At 40.5% G+C, this 20875-nt stretch overlaps 1 protein-coding gene across 1 annotated transcript in view; it reads right to left on the bottom strand.

Annotated features, from left to right (window-relative positions):
* The window catches only part of RBKS (ribokinase), a 72524-nt gene that overhangs the window by 2985 nt on the left and 48664 nt on the right, over nucleotides 1-20875 (bottom strand). The window contains exon 7 of the mRNA XM_086745928.1: nucleotides 17764-17952. Within this exon, the coding sequence (XP_086602054.1) occupies nucleotides 17764-17952 (189 nt within the window). The remainder of the gene's footprint in view (nucleotides 1-17763; nucleotides 17953-20875) is intronic.

The raw sequence follows: 20875 nt of genomic DNA, 5'->3' as shown, positions 1-20875 counted from the left end.
TCTGGTTTCCAGAGTGCTCCCACAATGGCAGGTGGAGCAGGGGCAGGTGACTGCTAGTTAAGCATTGCCAGTGTCTTTTGTCTGATGAATAATAGAAAAATCTCCGGCCCATCTCAGGGTTTATAATCTAATCGGTGCATGATTAATTATTAAAGCTATTTTGGGCACTGCTGTTACAGACAGAAGTGGAATTTCAGCAAGCAGATCTGTTATGCTTTAGCTCTAGCAGGAAGGACTTGCCATTTTTATATCAAAGATTTCTCATACAGTGATCACTGGGCAATGGAAGTGGCCAAATATTATTTTAATGAGGAATACTCAGAATCTCTGTGTCAAATAGCATGAACGATTACCCAGCAGCAGCATGGAGTGGAATACTGGTTTTTTAATAATTTTTTTTTTTAATGGAGGTAACTAAATTGCCCCAAATAACTGCTGCACTGTTTGCTACTGGAGCAAAAAAAAAAGACCAACTACACATCACCCAGGTCTTAGTTTGGATGATGGCAAGACAGAACGTTAAGTTCTTTCTGCAACGTTATTGTGCCTCTCCACTTGTGGGTGATGCTCTGAGGTTGTGAGACAACTGCAGATCTCAACGTTAAACGTCTACAAAGGTGGAAAAGGGGGTAAACAGCAGATTTCCGTGCAGAATGGAAAAAGGCCTCCTAGTATTTTTTTGCAAGATAAAAGATTATGGGATAACTGGAGAATATACAGAAGGATTTGACGCCAGTAAACTTTTGCTAAAATCCTTACTTCCCATACATAGACTGAAGCAGTCAGTGTCTCTAAAGCTCAGCTACTACAGACCCCAAAGGTATCATAAATTCAGCTGTTGGTAAGTGAACGTTTTGTGTGCGGGGTGTTTTCAATATAGGAGCCACTACACTGAAAACAGCGGCAGGCATCAGACTGATTATGGAGATACCCTGTTCAGTCCTGCTTCAGGTCTGTGCAGACGTGACTGGTCAAACATGACTTAAAGAGCAATAGCAGAACTGATTCAGCTGCAAGGTTAACAGCAATAAGAACTATTTTTAGCTTACAGAAACAGACCTTCCCTCTTTGGTACTGTGGATTAAACTACACTGGGTTTGGTAGATTCAGAAAAGATCAGCATGGAGCAGAAGAAGGAACAGGCCCAGAGTAAAATCAAGATTATCCAAACACTGGATCAGCAAATATTAGCTTTACATTTAGCTGTTTCAAAACCTGCTGGAAGAAGAAAAAAAAAGCCTACTTTGCAAAAATAATGAATTCTGAAAATTATCAGTAAGGTGCATTTATTCTGTCCACTGACAAAATATAAACACAGAATATGTAATATTTTACATTCTTCAGCATTTGTCTTCCAGGAATCCTAATACATTGCAGACTTTGAGATAATCCTCATATCCTTGAGTGCCTGGAAACAATTAATTCCTTAATTACAAAAAAAAATTAACTTATTTAACCCCTCTCTAAAGCAGGAGATGCTAGTTTGTATGAAATAAAACAAAAAGAACTGGATTTTTAAAATTGTCTGATATGGCATGGGTCTTTCAAGATGCAAATGTTAAGGTTTTGACTAAGTTTTATGGTTTTGAAGCAGTTTTGAAAACCTATTTACATTCTGTGCCACTAGTCTGGAAGGTCCTTGTTTTCCTGTGTGTCTGGAAAAGGGCATTTCTGTTTGTTACAGTCCAGCACTGACTGAGATTCTGTGCCTCTAGAGAAGAGAAAACCCATGAAAACACTTCTATTTATACCTTAGCTTTTGTTAGTCCTGATTTGTCAGAAGCTGGTTCACAACTTTAGTATAACTATATACGATGCTGCCCTGAGAAGCTTTTTAAGGAAAGTGCTTTGTAAGTGGAAACTATATTGTTCAACTGTCTTTCCAGCAAGTAAAGCATTTTTCAATCTATCATGCCTAGAATAATAGGATGCATTTCACTTCTACAATAAGATGACTTGTTCACCAAAAAAGTTTGGAGGCCAAGAGGCCAAAAGCTACAGTTCACAGTGGTGCAGCTGTTGCACTGCCTTGTTCCAGGGCAACCTCTTGCTCAGCCTTCGCCCTCCCACCCTGTCCTCTTGGGCAAGAGTAATGACAAGCATGTAAGAACAGGTCAGAGCTCTGGCTCCTGAAGCCTGACATTGTTACTGAACCTCAGAAAACCTTCCTCGGGTGATTTTTCAAGAAGTCACAGGCCATGTGCACTGTGGGTACTACATGGATTCATTCCATTAAATACATTGTAAGAGCATGTTGCCAAGTCCTAAAAGGAACAATGTGTTGTACAGCAGTACAAGAGAAACATTAGGCATGCCTGTAATGACAAATTCTTCACTTAGTGAATAAATCAAAAAATCAATCCAAAAGCTGGCAAAAACTACATTATAATGTAGAATCAACAATATTGGTTGCAATGATGCTTATAGTCTCCTAGGAACATTCACAGCAGTGCACAAATGAATGAAGCCTGAGGATTACAATGATTTAGTGCAGTCTAAATGCATGGCAATGCAGAGATGCCCAGCTCTGTCAAAGGAACTGGGCCTTGGAGAATTCCTGTTGTAGGAATATCACACTCCGTAACTGTGTGATACTGGATTATGCTAAGGATGTTATCGCTCTGTGTCACATCTGCTCAACATTCCTTGCTATACCCCTGCCTACGCTGTACCCAAACTACAAATTAGTCCTACGTAACAAAAACATGTCAGTGAAGACACTCACTATCCATTCCTCATAAGTGGGGAAAGCCTATGTCTCCCTACAAGGATCCTAGAATCCCTGGGCTGTGATGTGATGAAAGGTTACTAGTGGAACTGGAGAAACATCTCCAGCCTTCAGGATATATTCAGACACTCTTGTGCCAAGAAGGTCCATGTCTCAGCTAAGAGATAATTTCAGCTGAAATGCTCAGGGAATAAAATATCCCTTGGTAACAGTGGTTGGATCAGTTATACAGCTTTTTTTTTTTTTTGTCTTTATTTTTATGATTTCCTTCTCTCTGAAAGAGCTCATGTTTATCCTCTATATGATGGAGAATGGTTTATTTCTGGAAATGTTACTGGGTGTTTTTTGACTTTTGCGTTTATTTGCCTGTGCAAGACTTTTTTTTTTTTTTGGGGGGGGGGAGGGGTGTGTAATATTCCCCCTTCCCCATTTTTCCCTATATTTCACCAGAGAGATATTTTGGCAGTTTGAATTAAGACAGTCTTTAAATTAAACTAACTCCACTATCTTGAAACTCTCCTGAAATTAAACTAATTTTACTGTCTTCAAACTATTTCCTAAGCTCCAGGCCTAACAAGGGTGACAATCCTATGGTGTCTGGGGTTGCTGATCCTGTGTGGATGGATTGCCATCTTTGTAGGGCACCCTACAGATACTGGCGGGGCTCTGTACAGCTTCAGTTACAGGAGCAGACCTTTGGTCACAAACCTCTAAAACCTGAAATATTTGAAAATTACAAGAGATTTTCCACTAGCATAATTATTCCTATATCTATGCATGGAGTTTTGAGCCAGAACAAAACGATTAAAAGTCCTTAACATCAAACTACCAAATTTTTCAATAAAAACCAAAAGAACTTGAAACAAATAGCAAGGCTTGCCTTTTTAGGTCTAAGTCAGGCTTTTGGTGCAGACCAGAGAGCACTGCAAAGCTACTTGGGTAGAAGATAAAGGAGACTCATAGGAAGTACTAGGAGAAGCACACGGTGCCCCAAACCTTCGGAGTCTGGATCCAGAGCTGCATTACTGTGCTTAACCTGTGCTCTGGTAACTGAGTGTTTCTGCAACCTTGTCACAAAGACAAGCTAGAACATGTTATCCTAAGCCAAAGGAAAATACATAGAGAGAATCCATGGTAGCAGTGCTCGTCTGTTCCTTTCTTCCTCCCCTCTGCCTTCCCCAAACACACACCGATGCTGTCTGATGCAGTCTGCGTACTCCAGACCAAGTCACGGGGAACTGTTATGCTGCTGCCCCACCATACGCTCCTTCCTCCCAGCCACGCGCACAATGGCCGTGTTCAGCCACTGTTTAACAACGCCGGGAGGTGTAAGCTAACACATTTTCATTTGCATTCCCTGTAGGTTGACAGTGCACTCTTAATCCCAGTGATTCAGACTGCAGTTTCATAATAGGCTTAAGCCAATCCATGGTTATGTTATTGCTGAAAGGCTCAATCCCCACTCATGTTTTTGTCCTCGTCTCATGTTCCCACATCCTCCCCTACATCAGATCTAGCACTCGTGCAGCCAAGCAGTGAGGCAGATTAGTTCCCTGATCCATCTGAAGACTAAGCCAGCCAACACTGACCAAGAAACTTTAGTTTCCACTCAGCTCAGCAAGCTGCTGTATTACCACATGATAGCTAGCCCAATGCAAAGGAGAAAAAGGTTAGAAACACTCTTTTCAGCAGCAGCATGAGCTTGGATCAGCTTAAGCCAACTGTGAAACCTCACCCTCGGTCAACACCGGGCAGTTCATTAACTTAGCTGTGTATCCAAGTCGTAATACTCTGGCTCCTTGTCCACACAGGGAAAGCCGCCTGTTTCGCTCTTCCCCCTGCACCCTGTGGGCTCAGACCAGAGGAATGAGGGAACGATCATGCTTCCTTTCTGTATCCTTTCCAGACTCTCTTCTGGGAAGCCATAGGAAGGAGCAATCCTTGACTTTGTTGCATTTATCTTGCATCGTACTTGCACAGCCATGCATGGGGCAAATTTCTTGCTCACTTAGTCAAGCTGAACAAGGGCAGCATGTCGTCTGGCCCTGTACATGTCTTGAGAACTTAGAGGTAACTACACTACACCCACTGTGTACCTACGCTACCCCCATCTGTTGGGAAACATCAAAACCAAAGCACACCACACAATGGTTCACATCAGCCGTCAGGAATTTTTACCCACTTCCTGACAGATTTCCTGATGGTTCATTAACAGTGGTTAATCAGCCTGACCGTTAACCCTCTGCATTCCTGAGAGATTAATCGTGATACAAGGCCTCCTGCATGCATTTTCTTTCCTTTCCGAAACATCCTACTACATTTATTCACTGTTTCTAAAAAGATGAGCAACAAGCATTACACATGCATGAATTCCCCAGAGAAGTTATCCGGTTTGTGGCGAACGTTGGAAATAAAACATATAACATTCACAACTGTACAATTTTTAATTTGTATGTCATCTAAAAAGCACAGCCGAAAGTACCTAGAGATCTGGCAATATCACACAGCCCTGCTTTACATTTCAAAGGCCCTACACAGCATCTCTGTGGAAGGCAGGTAATAGTGCTCTCATTTCACGTGATGGGAAATGAACCCAACTTAAGATTAAGAATGTTAGACATCCCCACTTTGAGACATCTGTAGGCCGAATCCAGAACTCCTGATCTTGCACAGACTTTAACAGGAGCCACATGAGCTACCTATCCTTTGAAAATGAGGCGCAGTTTGGGAGCTCCAAAACTGAGGTATCCAAAATTACTAAGTGGACCTCCGCAAGTTGCCCACACCTCTGCTAGACTCTCTGTCAGGATCAGAACAGAGGAACTCCCACCTTGCTGTTTACAAGAAAAATACTGTAAGGTGTCTGTGAGGTCATGGCTTTCTCTTAGTGCACACCAATGAAGTCTGGGAGGGAGCACGGGAGAGCTTCATTCTGCCAGGTAATAATATACCAGGATGCCACTCAGCACCGGGGAAGAAAATTATTCTGTGTTATAGACTAACCTCAGAAAGCCAACAAAGTATTTACCCATAGGGAGCATTCTGTTTTCTGAATCATCGAAACAATTCAGTGTGATGATGCTCATATAAACTCCTTTCAACTCCAGATAGCATTAATGAGAGGTGACGAATTTATTTCTTTCTTACACAATGGAGTAAGAGCGCTGAACCAGGAACTCCACACACTATTCTGAAAACAACAGATCCATGTTGCTGAACCTGTGAGATTCCCATCAACCAAACAATTCACTACTCCTCTGATCCCTGCGCTACCAGCATGATAGCAATCTTGGCAAGGAATATTTCAATTTAGGATACACTTCTGTGTAAATTTTCAGTTTAGCTTCAGTTAGCTTTTGCCTTGGTACCTGCTTCTTCCCAGGTTTCACACTTGAGCTATGATCTGCGACCTCCTTTCATTTGATTTAAAAGTTCATACCTCACAGAGAAACTCAAAAGCAGCAGAGGAAACCCTCCACACTTGTTTTTTTTTTTTTTCTGGAGTGCATATAGAAAACTTATGACATATGAAACACAGTACAGGAAAACTCATTACGCTTCAGCTCAATCCAAAACTCTCCAGTGGCACTCTTACTCTTGCAAAGAACAGCATACATACCAAGATGTGCCAACAACAAGGAAGCACGCAGGCATTGCCACTAACAGAAATAAGACGGACTTTCAGTTGCATGCTACAGGAGCTGTATCTACCGTTCCCAAAGCTTGAACCTGCATGGAAACAGACTCATGGTTGAAGCTCAGCACTAAATATAGCAGCTCTTCAGAAAGTTGATTTCTACTTCTCAAACTGGTTTATCAAGCCTCAACAACATGCAGCTACTCTCCTACTCTAATCAAAAGCTTCACTTATCTCATTTCCTTAAGAAGTACTTCACTCCCTTCATTATTCACGTCACACTCATGACAACTTGTAATTTCTTCCTAACAAAGCTCACGCTTATGTGTTAATTCACAAATTTCATATAACAAACAAATTAAACTACAGCCCAAGCCCTGCCCAGAATATATGATGTCATTCTGATAGTACGCTGCAAATACTGGCAGTGGGTTTCCCTTTCAAACAATGAGCTCCCCAACCAGGAGAGAACCAGCCAAATTGTCACCAACTGTCTTACCCAGTATCACATCAGGGCCTGACATGGCTTCAGAACCCCATCATCTAACAGCCAAGTCAGAAGGAGTAAATCTCCTTGCTGGGCAATTTCACTAGCCACATGTGTGTTTTTTCTCTCAGACTGAAAATGCCAAAAGACTCTTAGTGATCCCATCTAATCTGACGAGATGCACTCAGAATGACACAACTGCCATCTCGCCTGGAACTGATCAAAAAACCATTCTTTTTTTACACGAAAGCTCCATATGCTGGAGTGCCTCTTTCAAAACCACAGTATCTAGCCTTTGTTGGCTGGCCATTGCTCCCGCCTACCTCTGAACTACATATCCTGGAGGGAAAAAAAAACCACTAAACTTCAGGAGGTTTTTTTTTGTCTGAGCTCACTCTAGCATTGTCCTCTTGCCAGCTCCTTGCATTCTTTTTCCTACTGAGTTTGTCTAATCTTTTTGATGAATATTTGAGTTGTAGCTCCTCTCTCTAAGTTCAGCAAGATGGGACCTACCAGCCAGAACTGCTGCTCTGCTCTAGAGTATTGTTCTCTGCTACCCACCCATTCTGTTGTCCTTGACCTGGGAGGCAGGAGTGCAGAAAACAGGGCTCCTGCACCTCGCTCGTGCTCTTCAGCAGCAGGTGAGCACCAAGGCATTCCCTGCTGATTCCCTGTAAAATGGATCTTTCCAATGAACATAACTGCCTGCTTAATTATTTCAGTAACAAAATCACAGACACTAATAATGAGGCACAAACTTCTAGAGACTTTCCTTACCTTTCCCCTGTATTTCTGTGTCTATTTGTGCTTTGACATGAATAAAACCAATACTCCTTTGCCATTTGGGCAGTTGACAAACATTGCTGCCAGAAGTTGGGAATGTGCTTTTCTACAGCTGAGTTGTTCTAGAATAGCTGGGTTCATATCTGTATCTCTATCTCTACACACACAGGCACAAAACAAAACCCTGAGAAAAGTGACAAAATCATTACGCTCAACTGCAAACTGGCCATCAAAAGCATTCCTACAGGTTACTGCCATCAATCACCAAAACTTACGGTTTTAGCTTCCTTCCATTTGTCTAGTTGAAGCTGTAAAATGTATTCTGTCCATGGGACAGGGTATGAAAGATTAACTCCTTTATTCTTGGTAAGAAATAAAACTTCTGGCATTCTGTGGTTAGGATTTGCAAAAGCAAGAAGCTGATTTCCCCACTATTCTCATTTCTCTGTTCTTGTTCTTTTGAAAACCTAATTATGCAATATCACCAATTCAAAGCAAGCCTTTCTAGTTTCTGTAGTGACCAAAATTACTTGACAACGAAAACTCTGTTGGAGGAAACCAGGTCTAAGTTCAATGTCAACATTACTGCAATTGGCATTTCTCGGTAACTAAGTAGGCAAGGGGCTTGGGAGCCAAATTTGCCTTATCTCTCACCATATCTAGAACTGATGTGAACAAACTCTGGAGAATGTTACGTTCCACAGCAGCCAGGATGATACCTGGTTCTGCAGAGGCTAGCTTTAAAGAAGAAAAGGAGGCATATGACATTTGTAAGCTACCCATAAATGTAAGAGGTAAAAAATGATGAGGAGTTTGGCCAAGAATATGCTGCACTATTACACAGCAGATCACATTTTCAACTTCCTACGGCTGAGGCCAGAAAAAGATACTTGGGAAGGTGACGCTCTGGATGTGCCAGAAGCACCAGCTTCCAGTAGTTATTTTTAACTGCAGGAATTTAATTAGAAAGGATGGCTGCACACAGTTGGTCTTCCTTCCTCTCCATCCTTTGTGCAACTCAGATATCTCAGAGTGCTACACACCATTACAACTGACACTGTCTTGTGTGCATGCACTGGTGGCCCAATATCTGCTCCGAACACAGGGAGAGCTACGTACCAGGACTGCACCTCCTCTTGGAGGAGACCCTTTGCTGGCTTCATCATAAAGAGGAGGAGAGCAAATCAAGAAAAGGAAAGCAACGCATTCTGCTGCAATGATTTTGACTTGTGTTGCAAGCCACAGTTAGCCCAAGAGAAGCAACAAAAGGGTAATTTCCTACTCTGCTCTCAACTTGTATAAATTATACCATTGTTTCATTGACTAAAGTATCCCAGAAGTGAGATGACACAAAGAAAGCTTCAAGATATTTCTGAACTCAGCTTCCCTTGACCTCATCAGAATGTAGTCTCAGGCCCAGATGTTGGATGCTGTATCCTTCACGTCTTCTGGCCCCTAAACAAAATATTTGAGTTGGTGCATAAATGCTGCCAGCATCCCCATTTTTTTTCTGTCCAGACCAATAAAGTGGGTTAACTTCCAAACTGGACTATTTCTCAGTATGGCAGTAGTGGAGCCAAAGCCCTTGTCCCTGTAGCACATTTCCACAAACCCCTTACAGCCTCTTCAAGAAGCATGGAATGCAAAGCATCTCTGCATTGCTATGTACTTTCTCATTTACGTGGACATATACAATGATGTCCAGTTCTGAAAATGAGACAGCTGATATCCTGACAAAATTTTTCCCCCAGTCCCAAACCTCTTTGAAGAGAAGCGTATAGAAGAAGTTATGGTTTTATCAAGGTAAGCAGGTTCACTTGCCACTGACAAGCCACTCCCTGTGTACTTTTGTTCTCCATCTACAAAACAGTGGTAAGAACAGTTACCTTACCTCATGTTGTGAGTAGAGGAGTAGTAAATAAGGTGCCTAGTAACTTTATCTATATATATATGTGTATGTGGAACAAAGTTGTAGGATGCAATGGGACAAAATGTCGTGACCTGATACTGATGATGTGTAGCAAAACCAAACAATTCTTGGTATCGCTAAAGTGACTGAGATAGCAATTCAGTTTTACTCCGAGGTTTTTGTTGCCTGGCACTCTGCAATCTTAGAAGGGGCTTAGAAAACTAAAAACTGGTTTTAATCTTCTTTTTATTCTACATCTTCATTAAGGGCATCTTCATTCAATGCAATTTGTGGCAGATGCTAATACTGCTTTGGGCCCACTTCTCCCTCTCAGCTGCACCTCTGTTAAATTATGTATTTCCATCTGGAAAGAAACTGTACAGGACTGTAGGCTCTCCTCCACTTAAGAGTCAGGAATGGAGAGGGATTTAATTAGATGCTCCGTGGTTGAGAAAAGGACTAGAGCAAAGCCTGGGTGGTCTGTGGAATCTTCCACTAGAAAACAAGTCTGCAAATTGTTCTGTACAAGCCTGCTTCTGTTTGCTCATTTTGTTTACATTGTTTGCTCTTACAGATTAAAATAGACAGTTACTAGGCAGATAAACAGTGTTTCCTTCCATGACAATGTTGTCTAGAAGTTAAGAGAGTAGCAAGGGACAATACACGCCTGTGCTTCATTTTTGGCTACATCACCCCAACTCCCTATGTAACTCGGAGCAGGACATTTTTAGCTGGCGCTTCAAAGCACCTGATCGCTAACGTTTTTGTTCCATTATCCTTGTCTGTAACATGGGGATAATAAAGCCTCCTGCTCTCAAAGGGAAAAGAGGATGCATCCAGTTTGCTCCCCCTTTTCTCAGTTGACTGCCAATACAGAGGGATGCAACTCTTGCAATTCCTCTCGTCACTGGATATCTGTACACCCTTAGGCCAACCGACCAAGCCTTCAAAAACTGAAGTGGCTTTAGAAGGCCTGAATCAGAAGCAGAAACTTGTGATGAGCCAAGCAACTCCCATCTACACTTAACTGTGAGTCAACTCAAACACAGTGATTTCAGTCATGTGCCCTTTCACAGTTCAGCTGAACTTCAGAACATAATAGATGCAGCTTTAAATAGATTTACAGTGCAGATTGTTGATTGGAGTGTCTGGCAGATTAACTTATTCCTCATGGTTTTTCTGTTCCAAAATTCAATGGATTCCATATTTGTAAAAGAGGGAATGCAGGAGGCTAAGTCAGAAAGTGGGCTATGACTGGAACTAAACTTATTTATTAACCTATTTTGGTTGCATGTTAAAGAAAGGAAGCTATTATGCTGTCGGTTTGTGGGATGTTAATGGGAGTTCTGGGCATAATTACTCTGTGTTGGTGTGTGAATAAACCCCACTGATAGATAAGCTGTTTGTCCGATAGTAACTTTTTCTCTGTCCTTGAAAAAGAAAGGGAAGATGAGAAAAGAAAAAGAAAAAAAGAAAAAATAAAAAGAAAGAAAAAGAAAGAAAGAGAAAAAATGGAAAAAGAGAAAAAGTTAAAAGGAAAAGAGAAAAAGAAAAAGAAAAATGGAAAAAGAGAAAAAGTAAAAAGGAAAAGAGAAAAAGAAAAAGAAAAAGAAAAAGAAAAAGAAAAAGAAAAAGAAAAAGAGAAAAAGAAAAAGAAAAAGATGGAAAATTACCTTGCCCTTTATGGTCACTTTACTGCTTCTTGCTACATCCTTGGGTAGGAAAAAGTTAAACACTCAACAACATTTTTCTCTTCTTAGCAAGTTAGAGAACTGTACATCAGACACATTGTCTGCCAAATGCTTCATTTACTACCAGCTGCATTTTTACTTTGTTGAGAGATAGCTGAAATAAAATCACTGTTCTTTGTGCAAACGGCATGCTAAATAATGTACGGCTACAAGATTATTAAATAGCAAAGGCATTTGATAATATTAGAGTCAACCACAAGTCCCACTTCTGCTGATGCACAGAATTTTGAGTAATTAGTCATTGCACGGAGTGTTGTATTTATATCCCCTTGAGCCTCAGACGTTAGGCCACAAAGTCAGGAGACAAAGAATTGCTGTTATTAGGAGGACTGGTTTGGATTTATTTATATTCTAAGGCTTTATTTCAGTGTCCACTTCACTCCTCTGGCTCAGGCTTCCTCCAAACCCGAAGATACAGCTAAGTCAGAGAATTTTAGTGTAAACTGTATTTTTACAGACAAGACTTCTCAACTTCAAGCAGAAGAACTTCAATGAGTTTGCAAAGCCCCTAAAGAAGCACAACTGGCCTGAGGTCATATGACAAGCCTGGGAAAAAGGCCTCCTAGGTTCTGTTCTGATCTCTAACAGATTTCTCATGGTTTATATGCAATGCATTAATAGCAGCTCCAATTTATGGATAGATAAATTGGGATACAAGGAAGACAAGTAAACCTCCCAAGGATTTACAGCAAGTCTTTTGCAGAGCCCTGGAACTCTTACTCAGTCCTTTGTTCAAATCACTACACCGCACTGCCTTCTTTAGACCTCAATTACTGCACAGGCCTGAACACTGTGACATATCTAAAATTATATAGCTATACACTCATATGAAGCTCTATTAAAATCAAGATTGTGTAACATCTTCAGAGTTCAATACAAAGCTGCTCAGTGAGCACTTAAAGACAGCCTTTTTAATTCTCTCCCATAGTAAAAGAGCCAGATCTAATATATTGTAATAAGAAATCAGAGGGAAACTTAATAGTATTTGAACACAAAACATCTGATTACAAATTCATATTGTAGCAATGAGCCTTAATTTTGCAGAACTGATATGAAAAAATAATAGTAACATTTATGATTATGGCAAATAGTATGTATCATCTGTCCCCGAGAATGTCGTACTGAGAGCATAAATCATACACTTGTGTCAAATTTCAGGCATAACTGAGTAGATTAAATTTTAAATTTTATCATTTCTCATAAATGAGTTTCCCATTTATAAGCACGGCACCTCAACCTGTGGCTTCCTTAGCTTCCCTCAGCAGGATGTGCACTCTCTGTATCCAAAAAGCACAGCCAGACAGGGAAAAAGCTCATAATGTAAGAAACATGGGAAATTTAATGGTTGTGCTTAGAAATATTGAGAAGCTAAACATTCTGGATTCTCCACGAGATTTAAAAGGGAGCCCAGGGACATGCTGTAATTACCAGGGGCACCATTGTGAAAAGTGATTCCAAATTTTCATTTAAATATTGTGTGCCCAAGTGTCTCCATTTGCCTTTACAGAGAATACATCCATGCCTAAGCCAGATAACGCAGATGCCTGATCTCCCGATGGTGAGTGTGCGAATGCAGGACTTTTGTGCACACGACATTGGCATGTGTAAACCTGCAGGTCAAGTAGAAGCTGATGAAGAGATCTTAAGCAGAGCAACTGTGCTATGTATTTAAAAGACCAGATGGAACGGAAATTAGAAATTCACTTGAACTGGTGCAAGCATGTGTGGATGTTATTCAGCATCTTGGTCCAAACTGGAGTCTGGAGCAAACCAGAGGTCATAAAAACATAAACCTAGAGTACTTCTCTCCCAAAAGTGACCTCCATGCTGCAACCTGGAATTGCAGGGGGGTCGCAGCAGGGCAGCTCTGGCTTGCTTAGTCAGTGAGCACCCCGTTTTCCACTAATGCCCCCACATAGGAGAGGTTCTGCCTCTGTCAACCCTCTGATTCGAAGCACGGATCCTAGACAGGACACCCCACCATCAATTGCAAGGAGCACCCACAGTAAAAGGCAAAGCCTTGAGCCCCAGGGTGCAGCCCCAGAGCCAGCAGACACGTTCCAGCCTGCCATAGCCACTGACCATCAGACTGCCCCACCTCCAGAGGAGGCCTGGCATAGACAACCTTCTAAAGACGAGACCCAGAGAATCCTGGAGCTCCAGACAGCGTGACTGCCCCCGCAAAACCCACCTGCACACACCACACCCTAGGCAGTGCCCCAGGGGCTCAACTTGGTCCCCAGCTGCCACTTGAGGCGCTTGGCTCTGTAAGATCCCATAGTGCTTTTTCTGCAGAATGGAAGGGAACTAATCCCACTGTTGGCAAAATTCCAGCTTTGAGTAATTACATTCTTCTGACAAATTTTCCTTGGCAGTTTCAATGGAATATAATTAGTAAATGTAAATAGATGTAAATAGTGCTGTAAATTACGCTTTGCATGACTGTCAGAAGCAGAGGGGGAGAGCGAGGGTGAAGGGGCAAAAAGAGTAGAGCTTCATTCTCCAATATGGACGATGTTGTGGCCTTCTCTGTCATCAGACTCTGTATGCCTCTGCCAAAGACGGCACGTTCAGGGCTGCTGCAGCAGCACATGCCACAATCCAGGATCATCATGTGGTTCATCACACAGATCATCCACTTCACCTCAAGTACAATTTTGACCTGACGGTGTTCAGTCATGTCCCACAGCTGTGTTCGCAAACAGCTGCTGTGTTCCACCTCAGCTGTGCTTCTGCTTCAAGCAGCAGGCAAACTGCTTCACATACACACACAACTGCAAAATGTGTGTATATGATATTACCATTTGCTATGAAATGCTTATCAAATTTGTGAATGGTTTGTGGAACCTTCTGCTACCAACTGAAGAAGTGTCATATAAATGGGATTATATAATTATCCTTCACAGCTGTTTTAATGCAGTGTCACGTACTAGTTTAACCTAAAGTGGAAATAGCTTATTCCAAAAATAAAGTAAATGCATATAGCTAACTTCATGTAGTCAAGTAGATTTAAAAGCAACTATTTAAAGTAATGAAAATAGATAATAATGTATACCTTTCTTATATTATTTATATATTAGTACTTTTTATGTGTCAAATGTCTCTTAAGAAGTATGTCATCTGCTTCAAATACAAATTGATATGGCTAGTGGGCTTAATCAGATATTTCCTTCTTTCATACAGAAAATTTGAGGATGATTTTTCAATAACTCACTTATTTTTATTCAAAAATTTGCATATAGAAAACAGCTAGCAGAAACTAGTAAAATGAAGGGAAAGTTTATTTTCTTAACAAAAGCTTGTTGCATTATTTAGCTATAACAGGAGAAACAGATGTTTCAGCTTTACAATACCATGTCTTGCAAAACTTCCTTCTAAACGACTATTCGTGCTCTACTTGTTTTGGACTGTGTATGGAGAGCTCTGCTAACAGTCATGGGAGGCATTGCATACATTAGTAAAGCCCACATTAAGATAATTAGCGCTAAAAAAAAAATCAACAAGCCTTTTTTTACCCCTTTATAGTATTGATTTAGTGTGGGTGACAAATGCCAGATTTTCAATCTTGAAGATTCATGTTCCACCACAGAGCGGGAGATGGAGCCAGCTTTTCCCAGTGTTCTGCCAATAAACTCTTAGATTAACTATCTCTAGGGCTAGGAGGAAGAGCAGGCTCTACGGTCAATCAGCCCTTAGTATCTCTGATACACCCATGAACATGGAGAATGGGGAACACACTGCCTGGGACAAGGAACTCAAATTATTAATCTTTGTGGCTGTACGAGCCAAGTATTTTCCCATCAAAATTTTTCAAAATTGCTGTGGACAAGAGAAATTACCAGAAGGCAGTATTGAAGCCGCACTGCTGCAGAGAAGACTCTGGGTAGTGGTAGCAGTTATGGGAAAATTTCTACAGCGGAAGAGGCCTTCGAAGCTCATTTTGTATCTTATATGTATATCTTCTAAACGGTGAACTCTGTTTTAATACAAACTGTTTTCATGAGGGCTCTGTAAACTTTGGAAATCCTGTGATGGGTTATACTCGTTATTGAACTCTTTGTCTGGCAGTAGCTTTACCTTCTTCAGAGGTATTGACAATGTCAGTAGGGATACAGGTACATAACCAGATGTGATTGGATTACGGTAGCTTAAAAAATTGCTGCCTGCTCCCTCAAGATGCTGAAGTCAGAGCAGTTCAAAGTAGCAACTTTTGTTTCGTATTAAATTGCCTGCTAAGAACACGTACATGAACAGCTCTGAATACTCTGTGGATAGGTGAGTATGTGCTAAGCCGCCTTACAGCTTGAGCTTATTTCCCTGGGGAAGGATCCACTGCAGACATGCACCTGAAGAAAGTAACAGGTCCTACTGGAACGTTTAGTATTTATTTTAGTAATAGAGCTACCCAGGTTATTTGAGGATGACATTATTTTGTGTTTGGAAGGGTTGCTTTAAAACCACTTGCTTTCAGGCAAAGTGATAATCAGTCTAAGCACTGTAAGACTTTTATAATGGAAGGCAAACACATCTTTTTTCATTCAGTCTGCAAGAGTAAACCGAGCACAGCTGTTTTACTGAAAACAACCCACTGGTATTTAAGTAGATTAACAAAATTAACTGTGAAAATCCTTTGCTATATGAAAGCCAATAACCTGTTGGCCACAAGGAGGCAGGGCAAGGATTCAGTAAACTCAAAGAAATTGCTTTTATTAAAAAAAAAAAAAAAGTTGCACATTAAATTAGTTCAGTCATGAAACTCTGAACTGCTAGGCAAGATAAAAAGCACTTTTCAGCCACAGTGTGTGGTTTCAGTATCGCTGTTTTATTCCAAGAGCAGCAAATATCTTCAGATATCAAACAATAGCTGATCTGGCAGCAATGTTCTGCTTCTTTTGAAGAAGCAGATCACACATGTTTCTTCTTCATCACTTCTGTGTGATGTAAACTCTAACAATAAGACTTGACAGCAATAGTGGATTTACCAACTCAGAGCAAGAAGCTCTACTGCCAGGTTCACAAGGTGTTGCTCCCAGGCCAACAAATCCTGCTTCTGGGCAGCTTTGGCAGTTCTGCTTTCACTCCCTTGGCACTTCTAATTTTGGGCTAAAAGCAGACAGAGGCAGTTAAGGGTCTGTAGTCCCCTACCAAGTACCTTATGCACAGTACAGTAAGTGATGCCTCCCTTAACCAGAACTTTAGGACATTCCAAAATCAGCGGTAACCTGAGGACAAACTTCTAAATTATAAAGGGGTTACAGGAAAACAAAGCCAAAGTATCTCTGTTTTAGATTGAAATTGAAAAGGTTTAAATTTAACAATGAAATGAAGCCTTCCACAGTATTAGCAAAGCACAGTCCAAATCTATGAGTGATCTGCTTTAAAAGAAGTCACTTTACCCACTGCACGCTACTGAGCTAGGTAATTTCAGTCCCCTGTGCCTCTGTTTCCCCATCTCTTAAGCAGTTGCTTTCCTTCTTTGTGAACCAGTATGAGGTTCGTGGATAAAAAACATGCTACAAGAACTAGTTATTATTAATGCAATTCAGATATGGAACGCACCAGATGGTAAAATCTCCAGGATTTTAATGAACTATTGTAACAGAACATATGTAATATGACGTTATTATAACAGGCATTTAAATGTATAGTTAGTACATACAACGTGACCTGCTCTGCTCTCAGTAACTCCACTGGAATTATTTTGGATTTATGTCAGATAATACTAGGAACACAAAACAGCCCCATATGTGCAATGTGGTAAGGTTTTCATAGCAATGCTATCTTAACTATTGCCTGTCCTGTTTTTATTTTTTTTCTGGAAGTATTGTATTTAAGCCTGTTAGAGTATGCTTTCTGCATTTAATTCTGTGCAGGAAGTAAAAAAAATACCCTCATGTCAAAGACTAAAATGCCTCTGACCAAGTCTCCCTTACCTATCATCATAAAATAGTCATCATGAAGCAGCAAGAACTTTTTGGTTTTTTCCCACCATGTTCTGTAAAAATAATGTCTTTGGTGCACCTTTTGCTAGACTTGGCAAGCAATTCATGCTTGTGTCAGAAGAGCCAAACATTCAGTTTCAGACTCTGAGGGCAGTAGTATCTCCCTTCTCCCACATCATTTGAGTTCTGGACAAGGTGAATTATATGACCGGGTACAGGTGAAAAAACAGGACTGCAGCTCGAGCCACTGGCATCACACATTACAGAGTCAGGTATTGACTTCAATAAAGGGGGAACATGAACACGCTATCAGTAGGTATAATAATTCTAGCACATCTACAATACAGACTACAAAACTCAAGTGAACTGACATTTAATATATGAGAGGCTGTAAGCAAGATAGCAATTTCACATCATAAATTAGCCTTTGTGCTAGTGCCCAAAGATTTGGCTGATTACTCATTGCTTTCCCTTAGTGCTTAAGCAGTCTTTTCCAAAGCAAGACAGTTAAACCACAAAAACGTACCGTAGTGTCCACAGCCCTGACCTTCCCAGCAGGAACGTGCTTTGGAATGGGTTCTTCTACTGATATCATCATGCAGCCTTCTGCTCCAAGAGTAACAATTACGAGCTTACACCCTCTTCCTAACAGCATGTGTCCCACCTTTCCAGCATCTTCAAGGTTGCCAACTGGGATGCCCGTTAAAATTTCTGCCTGGAAAATAACCCACGCAAATTAAAATAATAACCTGACAGCATTCATTTTTGGACAACAGTTGCATTTGAAAACAGCATTTAATATCTTTTAAAAATGTGTATTATAGGATGAGCATGAAACTACTTCCTACGCTGATATTCAGCTATGTCTTGCTCTTCATTTGAAATCAGCATGTACTTCAGGCACAGCAGACTAATGGAGAGTAGTCGAGGTAGAGACACAGGAGGCATGGGTTCTGTTCCAGCTTCTACAACTTGCCTGGCATGCAACCCTTTGTAAAATCACAGTTCTCCCATGTGCCTCAGTTTCTTCATCTGTGAAATGGACACAATGACATAGCCTTGGCAAAAGCATTTTGTGGTCTAATGTGAAAAATGCTACATGGCAACTTGGTCACTATTGTTGGGGGATATTTAAAGTGAGAAACTTTTAAAATTAAGTTTTAAATTCTCAGTGTTCAGCTAGAGAGAAATCATAAGGGAAAATCTCTTCAAGGAAAAAAAAATAATTGCTTAACTTCGACCATTTAAATATATTTTTTTAGATAAGAATATCTAAAAGTTATCCAAAACCCTCTTTGGGCAAAGGCCCATTAAAAGATTATAATATATTTGTGTTATGGCCATGTCCATAGGCCTCTGTCAAGACTGAGACTCTTCTGTGTTGGCTCTGTACAAACACAGATAAACTATTCTTCTAACAGATGGTGACCTTAACTCAACTTCCCCCAGTTGGCTCTTAAAATTAATCTCTTCTAGTTCCACCCAACTAAGAGCAAAATTTCCCAAAAATCTGCAACGAAGACTCCAGAATCAAGCATCCTTTTTGCCATTTCATATATTTTCTTGATGGCACAGCATTGTCAAATGTCACGTACTTTTTCTTTTGGCAGAGAGGAGAATAAGAATGAAACAGGGAGAAAAAGAAGAGAAAATACAGTGTGTTTTATCCAAAACAGTCCAGTAGGCAGTACTCCTGCATAATACAGTATGCCTTCAATTGTAAGTAAGCAGTCATATTATATTTCGCTTTCTTCACTGAATCTTGTCCTGCTTGCCTGAGAAGAGGGAAGTCCTACTTTATCTTGCACTACAAGGCTGCTGCTGGATCCTGAAAAATGCAGTCTGAAGTATTTTCAGATAACTGCCTAGTAACTAGGCATAGCTTCCACACTCTTATTTTCAGTGGTACTTTGGAACCTATTCATCAGCTACACTTCCTGACCTTTGCTGCACGGGCAGCTCAGCTTCTTGGGAAACCGCTGCTGAAACATTTCAAACTACTTCTCTCTGCATTACTGAAACTTGAATTCAGTGCATATACCGCTTGATAAAATAGACTGTAAACTACAGTGATTAAACAACTGCTCCAAGAAGAACAGGCCATGGCTCTAGTACAGGGAGGGAGGGCAGACAGCTGGGGACAGGAACTACTACAGCCATCCCAAAGTAAACCGCCCCCAGCCCTGAGTCAGCGCCTGCTCACCACTGTCATTTCCTGCGTTTCAGCCTGACCCAGGAGAGAGAAGCCACCCTTAGGCTCTGAAGGGCCAGATTATGCCAACACACTCCCCAGAGTTTATAGTATCATTAGCAGAGTACTTACTGGTTTTAATTTTCAAACATACAGGACTAAGTTCTGCAGTCCCTACTTAGACAAATGCACAAATGATTTCAAGCGTTGCTGATCTGATGGCTACAAGGCAGGATCTGGTGTGGCAGGCCTTGGTGGGTAAACTGGTGCACTGCAGGGGCAAGCTGTGGCTAACATGTACACGCAATTTCAAACTACTTTTGTTAACCACACTGATCCCACACAAGAATATAGTAATCATTAAATTATAAGAAGGCAACTCAACCTATCCAATTTTTTCTTTGGCATTTCATCATGCTGCTCAAACTTCTCTTGTAGTACAAAATATTTCAGTTTTTAAAAGGTTATAAAATATTTTCAAATAAGAAAACTTGAGTCAAAAAGTTTCTCACAAAACTTTTTGACTGTATCTTCTTGCAAGGTTTGCAAGGAGTTAACACACCGATAACGGCTTTGGAGTAACTAAGGACAGATAATAAATAGTATTAAAATATACATACTCTATTCTAATATTCAAGCTTCTGAAGAATCTGTGTCTCTTCATGAATTTTAAGATCTCTGGAGCAGGAACTATGCATTCCTGTATTCAGAACACCCAGCACATCATGTTACAAGAATAAAAATGGATTAACACAAATCCTTGAATGAAACTGGCTAACTGAATTTCTAATGTACTTCATGAGAGGTTATAATTCCAAACATTCCACCTATGTTGCACAGTCTCCAGGATGAAAGTGGATTTGTTTTTGGTAGAAAAACAGTAAATTTAATTTGGGTTTATTTATCTGGTATTTACACTCCTGTAAACTCATCAGCAAGGTAAATTAAGTATTTAAATATAATATTATTCCTAATGAAATGCATATGCTGTATGCTTAGCATTAGCGTTGTACCCCTCTTTGTGCTTGCTGTGTCCCAAGTCAACAGGATTTTTTGCTTGGGTAGTGAAAGAATTGTTCTGGGACTGATATGTGAAAGGTTTTGTAGAAATCTTTCTTTTCCTCTTTCTACTGCTTATAGCAATAAACAAAATTATTTTGAACAGACAGAGTCTGTATAAAAGTGGATCTTCAACTGCTTGAAACCACTATCATCTAACTCATCTACAGCAGGATGGTAAAACTAAAAAACACTGGAACAAGCTGGAAGAACCATAAAAGCAGCAGAAGCCAGACAGATTCTGTGCCAATAATTAGAGATTGCGGTAAATGTCAACTGATGTTAAATACTGTGGTGAGTTTTTAAGTTCCTCCCTTCAGTAGAATCTTATTTAAAAAACAAACTGTGGTACAATTGAAGGAAATAACTAATGGTTATGTAAAGAAAA

This window comes from Chlamydotis macqueenii, chromosome 3 (genome assembly GCF_036417535.1).
Source record: "Chlamydotis macqueenii isolate bChlMac1 chromosome 3, bChlMac1.mat, whole genome shotgun sequence".
Taxonomy (NCBI): domain Eukaryota; kingdom Metazoa; phylum Chordata; class Aves; order Otidiformes; family Otididae; genus Chlamydotis; species Chlamydotis macqueenii.
Note: the sequence above shows the minus strand (reverse complement) of the source record. Positions and strands in the feature narration are given on the sequence as shown.